At 36.9% G+C, this 8,605-nt stretch overlaps 1 protein-coding gene across 1 annotated transcript; it reads right to left on the bottom strand.

The window, feature by feature from the left end:
• Positions 1 to 210: 210 nt before the first annotated feature.
• On the bottom strand, positions 211 to 7,249 carry LOC103711636 (acyl-acyl carrier protein thioesterase TE3, chloroplastic-like). Its single transcript, XM_008797872.5, has 5 exons — positions 6,757 to 7,249; positions 6,040 to 6,140; positions 3,102 to 3,211; positions 563 to 658; positions 211 to 467 (listed from the first exon to the last, which is right to left on the bottom strand). The coding sequence occupies exons 1-5, from the start codon at positions 7,245 to 7,247 to the stop codon at positions 351 to 353; spliced, it is 915 nt and encodes a 304-aa protein (XP_008796094.3). The 5' UTR covers positions 7,248 to 7,249; the 3' UTR covers positions 211 to 350.
• Between the last annotated feature and the right edge of the window lie 1,356 nt (positions 7,250 to 8,605).

Here is an 8,605-nt window from a genome sequence, read left to right as displayed (position 1 = left end):
AATTGATCCACCTTTCATGGATAAAATGTAAATTAAATGCAATTGTTGGAAACTGGATCGGTCGGTGCTTCTTCATTTCTACGTGTGAAGAATGACCCCACAATACCTTCCTCTTAAAACTCGGGCAGATCTAATGTTATATGGTCCTATGGAATCTGAAATGTTACATGAACCTTAAAGAGAGAGAGAGAGAGAGAGAAACCCAAACAGTGAATCAACTTTCCCCGTTGCATAAACTTGTACACAATTTGAATTCAACATTGCAATGACAAGATCGTAATCTCGAGGAATTAATGAGACAGCAATTAGAACAGAATGCTTTCGCATTCTCCTCTAACAATATAACAAGTTTAAGGATCTGTGGAAGAGAAATACTGCAGTAATTTTGATGAAAAATCAGATGGTACCCGAGTAGGACGATGGTTTCGGTTGAGGCAAATGGCAGTGCATGTAGCTTCCAAGATAGGCTGAACAGAACAGAAGAATAAGAGATTGAGGAGTCACTAACGAAGATAAATATAGCATTAAAAAAAATCGGTAGAAATCAAAAGTTTTAACAGACCTCATAATTTGGCAGACTATATATGAAGTGCTCCAAGAATATTCGTGCGGCAGAGATGCCTATAAGCCTCACCTTCACAACAAATCTATCACCACTCTGGCAATGCAAGAAGCCGAAAGACAAAATTCTAGCTCAGTCTGATAGAGATGTAAAACCTCAGCAGAGGGATAGAAATGACATCAAGGCTTTTGTTTAAACGATTGGATCTTTTATCTGCATGACATCTCCCAAAGAAGTAGTGATTGCCAGCCAGATTAGACTAATGAAGAGAGATGTATGAGGCATTGGAGACTTTCATCGATTTTCCAATTACTAAATTTTGGGATATCAAAAATTCCTTTAGAAAGGAAACATCCAGTATACTGAAAAATTCAGTATCCCCATTCCCTCCTTAGTTCTTCTCACAAATTCACTCTTCAACCATCCCATATCATGCTTGGCATCTAAAAAGCCTTAATTTGAACGGTAAACTAGCTTATCTACAGTGGTATCTCTCAACTCATTGAAGGTGTGATGATATCTGAAAACGAATGAGATTCTGATAATGGGAAGGCAGGATCATGTCAGAGGAGAGCCCATAGATCCTGAAATCCCAAAAATGTTGTAGCATCAGAGATTACCATTACAGATGGATTCCAGTATCCCATGAATTCAGGAATGGAAGAGCAAAGTCCTTTACTACTTCCTCCTACTTCTTTCATCCTTCTATTTGTCTATTCAAAGACTCATCTGCATCGAAAACATATTAACTATAGGCTGATTGCCTGAGTCAGCATCCCACTAGGCACCAAAGCCCTATTCGGATGTATGTTTCAAGCATCCACAGGATACTGCTTCTGCATGGTGGAACAGGGTGATGATAGAGAGAGGGAGGGATGGAGGAGTTTGTGAGACCAGGAAAAGCCACCGATCCCACAGTCACTAGAGTTTCTGGACATTAAAATCTGACAAATGGAAGACTTTCAGTATCCCTAGAACTCAAGGATCTCAAATTCGGTGGCTTCTCTCAATCTGGAGATTTCTTCCTTTTCTGGACTCATCCACCCTCAACTCCTCACCAGCATTTGTGATATCACACCGATAAGACACTGACATCCAAACAGAAACTAGCATTCAGAGGATCATCTTGAAAAGTTTATCAGTCACGCACTTCATCAATAAGCCCGTGACTTGAAAAACTCAATAATTTAAATAGCTGGTTTTATATAAAAAATTATAAGGTTTAGGAAACTCTCACAAAATGTATCATAAAGCATTGAGAATCTGACTGATGCAATCACAACAATGCCGGCTACAACACCCTACATTGTTAAGTGTACCTCTGATCTTTTGGTCCAACTACTCTAGTCAAAAGCAGAAGTATTCGAATTTTGAAAAATTAACAGCAGAAAAAAACACAGTTGCCAAGTTGGGAAACCGCCGCAAGAAATGATACCAAAAAAGAAAGCAGGGAACCATCGATAATAATTTATGTAATTCGGGACACTGGTAACATCTATGTAATATTATTTTAAAAATTCGAAACAAATAAATCAATTTTAGCAATATAAGCTTAGAAAGGAACAAAGCAAGAAGACATAAAGAAATTAATACTATTTTACAATGTACGTAAGTCTATGCAACAAAGTACATCTTATGGTTTACCATTAAATGAAACACTATTCTTATGCTTTCACTATTGCCAAAGATATGTAAGAAAATGAACTTAAAAATTATGAGACTGACAAAATAAGGAATTTAGTCACAAGTCAAAATCTCCATACTAATCTACAACAACCTTAAAAACAAAAGACGCTTAAATATAAACTTATTGAGGCAATTCAACAAGCATATTATGAGCTGAAATAAGAATGACATAGCAACATAGAAGAGATCATCTCCTAGGCATCATCAATGATTGTAATTTAAAAGAGTTTTAGATGCTGATGAAAGAAAAAGGAAAAAGCTTAACAAGAACATAAACCAACTAAACTTAACTCTGTGGTTCTAATATGAAAGAAGGTGGTCTCTTCTTTTCAAATCAAATTTTAATGCCCTCTATCGTGGATTCTTTGCTTTCTTCCTCCCTTCAGCCTACATGTCTATATTTTCTTTCATGTAGAAATTAGGTTTCCACATTTACCAATTATTAGAGTTTGATTCCAACATGGTTCTCTCCACAGCTAGACAACAAAAGGAGATGAAAACAAGAAAGAAGAGAGTTTATATTGGTTAGAATTTGTAACTGTGGAGGAAATAGGATCATTTCTCTGACCATTCTCACCCAATATGTGATAGGATAAGAGACAACAAACTAGTTCCTTTGGGAACGCGAGTTTCATGCTTCACAAAATGCACGAATTTCTCTATTTGGTTTCCCGAGAAACCTCTTATACATACACTCATATCTGTAATATATTCAATAATGTGCAGGAAATATTTCATAGTATTATGAAGAAATTCTTGCCCAAAATTTCATGCTCAAGAAGAAACTTGCAACTTTAGCATATATATTTGTTGATCATTGGAATATTTGAGGTTAAACAAAAGAATGACATACTCTTAAAGGTGCAATGTATTTTAGGTGTAGTTCTGACAGGGCTAGTGATTCTCCAGTGCGGGCAATGGCATCTGCATTAATGCCAACTCTATCAAGTAATTCATGACGACCTGATCATCCACAAGAAGCGAGCAGCATACAAGCTTAACTAATGATATTTGAGTAGTAGAAGCAAGAAGCAGCAAAATAACGTTGTCTAAAGAATGGCAATATTTTGAGAACAACCTGAAGTTTATCCCCAATAAAAGCAAAGTTGACAAATGTTAGTGAAGCATCTCTACCCAGTAATCAAAAAAAGGTAAATATATAACTTCAATCTGAAAATGCAATCATATAGACATATTGGTACCATTTTCCTGACAGATTGAGCACATTTTCACTCCAATTTCCTCATTCAACATATGTTGCCATTAGTTAATTAGACGCATAATTACTAGACTTCTCTTGAGAGTTTCTGCCATAAAATGGCATAATGCTTGTCTCCTTGTTAATATTGAAACAGTGAATTGCTGTTGAATTGTCGGAGCATTTGAAGCATGAGTAGAATAGCTGATTTTGGTACTCTGGATTAAGGTTAGATGGGTAAATATGTTTCTGTAAGTTATTAGGGTTCATACATGATTTATAAAGGATGATAAAAAATAACAGTTTTTTCAGAAGTTTCTGGCAGATTGTTGTCTAACTAAAAGTGAACTCCCATGTCAAATGGTAACAGAAAACCTATATCAGAATCACGAGTCCGTTGGAAAATAGGGATCTAACATCTGTTTACATTTGTTAGGAGCTTTTTCAGAGAAATAGAGGAATGGAGCCAGTGACCAACCAGGAAGGAAATCAATATTACTTGGACAGGTGGCATGGTTGTCAAGTATTCAAGTGTCCAGAAGAATCTGACACGGGAATCTTCTAAAAGTCAGACACAGGACATACCTTTATCTTATATATATGTGTGTGTAGATATTTATTGATATATGCATATAATGAATCATGAACTAGCTCTATGCTCCTTAAGTTCATAAACTTCAATAAAATGGTTGCTAACTTATATGTTATAATTAAAAACTTTTATAGAAGCACCAAAAGTAGAGATGCAATAATGATGATATTATAATTTGCTGGTATAAAGTATCAAGGAGTGCCATGAAGTGTCCAAGTGTCCAACACATCAAAAATTCCAAAATTTGGAATGTCCAAGTAACATCGGAAAATGTTCAAAGATTTCATATAGTTAAAATCTTAACAGAAAAGGAATGGAGAGCGGAAATAGACTTTAAGCTTTTATTTTAATATAAAATCTTAGAATAAAGACATGTATCTTTCTGGTTTTCTTTCCTCCACAGTTGGAGCACCCATATTATTCACTTATAGAGGTATTGTAGAAAATTTACCAAATTATGCCTTAGATACTGACGATTTCTATTGTAATTTTTTTCCAAGATGACAATGAACTTGAATCACCAATGCAATTGCCAACTAATGATCAGTTGGAGTATCGAATACACAATAGTACGATGGCTGATTAGCTTACTTAGAGTTCATTTAGGAATTTATTTTATCTCACGAAACATGCAATGAATATGTTGGTCAAATACTTCTGACAGACCAGTACAGTAATTTTCAGTGAGCTACCGAGGCTAAAATTGAATGGAATGCCATGTAGGGCATTAAGATTAGAGAATAGATTCTATGGCTTGTTTAGATTTTTTAATAGCTTTTTGTAGAAGAATAAAGGTGAAGAAGTAGTAGCCACAAGAAATGAGGGAAAAAAAACAGCCTCAGAACTCAGAAGAGTCAACAATACTGAATAACTCTACAAATTAGAACCTAGGTGAGAGTAGTTGCCAACTCAGATCATGGAATCACCACCACGGAGGAAGTGGAAGCAAAGACACTTTTTTTATCATCTCTCCAAATAAAATCAAAGTAAGAAGGGAAAGGGGCATTGGTAGAGATTGTATTACAACTTAAAGTCGCTACTAAGAGCACCAGATGCTTGAAACTCCTTTAATACAAGGAAATAATGTGGCCCAATCACTTGGAGAACATAACAGCTGAATGAATAGATTTTTGTTTTCCAGATAAAATATCGTAGAAAACCAAAGTTCTGATTTATAAATGCAAAGCTTCATATTGGTACTCAAAAGAGCAAGTACCAGATAAATAACTGTTTTATTAATCTCCTGTCATACAAGAAAGATACAACTAAGCACCGTAGACATAACTGCATCATTTTTCGACACCCTTCTTAGTCCTTGCATTCTGACTGGGGAATTGAAATCAAGTTTCTCATATTCAATTTGACAAATAGATTACTATCACCCAATACCAGTGTAGGAACAGAAACATCAGAGAAGAAATTGGCACAGATATGTAAAGTAGCACAGCATATATATTCAAATCAATGATCTCTGTTTCGTAAAGTGTGTTTTTGAGCAATGTGGAGTCAATCAGTAGATTATGGAGCATTTGAGAATAAGTGATCCTAAAATGGCATCAACCTATTGACTAATTTTCTTTCTAAAAGGGCAAAAGGTCAAGGGTGCAAAGGATATCTTTTAAGGGTGGGGGGAAATTAGTTTTAACCCTTGCAGGACTAGTTACCTATCACTCAAGGTCCACATCAAAATTCATAGAGCTAAATCTACCACTAAAGTAACATAGGACAACATTTACAACAGCTCTAGGATAAGGCATAAAGAACACTTTGGCACAATCAAACACTTGACAATGCAAAATGAGAAGATATAACATATTCATTCAAGTAGACAAACTCATGCATACCTCAGTCATTCTTAATTAAAGATATCAATAAATATGTAATTTATTTTTTAATTGTGAATTTATTCAGTCATTGAAAATAATCAACAGTGGGATGGCAGCATAGCACCCTCTCAAGTTGACCAACTATAATAACAAACTATTTGAAGAAAAAACTCACCATGTTGGCAATAGCTTGCATAGATGGCATTGTTCACAACACCATATTGATCAAGTTCGTAGTCTCGGACCTTGAGCTCAACTTCGAAAAATTTATCTGTCCTGAAAAGAGAAAGAGAGATAAAGAGAACTTTATAGGAAAAATACAGTAATCGCGTTCAGATCATCAATAATGCAATTAAATTCGATAAATAAATAGTATATTTTACATATACATGGTCACGAGAATAGGGACTAGCCCATGACTTCATGCTAAGGAGCTCCATACCAAACATGGAGGAAAATAAAGTGCTAGGCCGCATGAATCGTATTGAAGGATGAAAACATGGAATATATATTGCATTGTTACACAAAACATAAATGAGAAGCAACTAATTCTTAAAATTTAATTTTAATGCACAAAATTCAACCCAAGCACTTATATTTTCTAGAAGAGAAACAAACATAAAATCATAAAAAAGTAAGTGATGGGTAGTTCACAAGAACCTTGCGCTCGCCCATGAAGAACCAAAAAGAGGTTTCAATTTTACATGGTGAATGGGCGATAACATCGATTTGGACACCAAGGAGAAAATTTAGCAAAATTGTAGCGGTTAAGAATCTTCGCTAAGAATAACTACAAGAAATCCACTGAATTCTCTCCGAAAGATGAGACGAAGAAATAATTACAAAAAAGTTCTTTCTTTTTCCATCTACTTCCTTCATTCTTTTCTAATACCTTAATCCTCCATTCTCGTTGGAATCGAACACCAAGGATCTCCTCGCGGCGGCGGCATGGACGCGCCAGACGCCGGACGGCGACGAGGTGAGGCCTCCACCGCCGCAGCCGGCGGGCGGTCGACGGATCGGAAGGGCCGCTCCGGCGGAAAAGCCGGCATTCGATCTCCTCCAGCGCTCCGCGCTCGATGGAGTGGAGGCCACGAGGGGGGCGTTGGAAACAAGGCTTTGGACGTGCATCGCGCCGCGCGGCGCCGAGCTCGGTCGGGCCGTTCCGGTATTAGTTGGATGTGGAAATTGGGTGGCGCGGTGTGGTCTCCAGAGGACTGCAGCGGCAACGCAATGAATTGGATCGATCCAAGTCCAGAGGAAGAACCCATTAGGCATTGGGTCCGACACTGATTGCAACATAGTAGCTGTTGATATTTGGTTCGCGCGCCCTTCGCTCCACCTCAACCATTTCATCTCATGCGGTGACAAGGAAGAATGCATCAATTTAACTTCTAGTTTCATTTCGCATTCGATCATCAAATTATACAAAAACTAAGATTGCGTTACCCGTTATTAATATTTTTCTTTTGGCATATCTCGTTATTAATAGTTTAGCACCTCGACTAATTCTATCGGTTTAACTAAAGATATTAAACCTACCCAAATTTGCATACATGAAAAAGCTCTCACTCCCTTTCTAATTTTATTCTCCCATTTGGCGGTAAAAAGAAAATTGAAAGATAAGAATAAAAAACAAGGAACCAGTAAAAGAAGAAAAAAGTGGAAAAATTGTGAAACGCACAATTTATGTTGGATTCTTGGACTGATTCGACCTGTCAATGGTCCTTGCAACGCACAGCATTATATGAATATTCAGAAGTGCTTGGAAGTTCTCAGTTCATTTTGCTACCATTTCAACCATATAAGCTTGCTTATGCCTATACAAGCTTTGCTGAAGCAGGAAAGGTTTCTGAATCATTAAGATGGGTGGAAAGTTTGTTTTCCTTTTATAATATCTGATTTTTTTTCATGGTTCATGCAGGTACCGTCAGGCTCAAAAATTCCGGTTGTGCTCCTGAAGTAGAAATGTGGAGATCGTTATTATCTTCCCTTGGGGAGCAGATATGAACCCATCAACAGGTATTGTATGCTGAGCCACCATATATTAGCTACATGTCTCTAATTCAAGTGCAATCTTTAATCTCTTGATACTGCTGCTTTTCCTGGGTGGTTACAGCACAAATTTGGCTCCTGCAAAACTTGTTGGTAAATTATCTGTCTCAAAAGTATGAAGCGTACTCGGTAGCCTCAAAAGTAGGGAGCAGTCAATCTACAATGGCAATGTCATCATTAATTCCATCTGATCGGCATTTACACTTCCCACCTGATAAGGCAGATGGGTGGCAAAGGAGTTGGGCGTGTGTATTATCAGTTTGGGTTCCTGCAATATGCTTCCATCCACCACAAGAAATTGTGGATCCTGTTGTACAGATAATTTTTGATTTATTTGAAAACAAAAATTACAAATTGCTTTGAGGGGTTTACAAAATTTTAGAGCGACCAGTCACAGACCCTTTCTTCAGCATAAATAAATAGTTCTTTCCATGCTTAGTTAGTCAATGAACATTTGCACAATCTACAGACTACAGCCTGTTGTGATACCAGAATGGATGACATTTGTATTTTTTTTTCCCCAAAAGGCTTAGCACAAGCAATTTCAACAGATTTTACAAAGCATACAGCAGGTTGGCGTGGCAGAATTGGAAGAGATCTAAATTTGACTCCTTGAGCAGACTCCACTTTTATGCTTTCTTTTAATTTTTTTGCTGCTTGCTTGGGGTAACGGGGGAGTTGCGTTT

This window comes from Phoenix dactylifera, chromosome 6 (genome assembly GCF_051530095.1).
Source record: "Phoenix dactylifera cultivar Ajwa chromosome 6, Ajwa_hap1_PhDact_Kaust_v1.1, whole genome shotgun sequence".
Lineage (NCBI taxonomy): Eukaryota > Viridiplantae > Streptophyta > Magnoliopsida > Arecales > Arecaceae > Phoenix > Phoenix dactylifera.
Note: the sequence above shows the minus strand (reverse complement) of the source record. Positions and strands in the feature narration are given on the sequence as shown.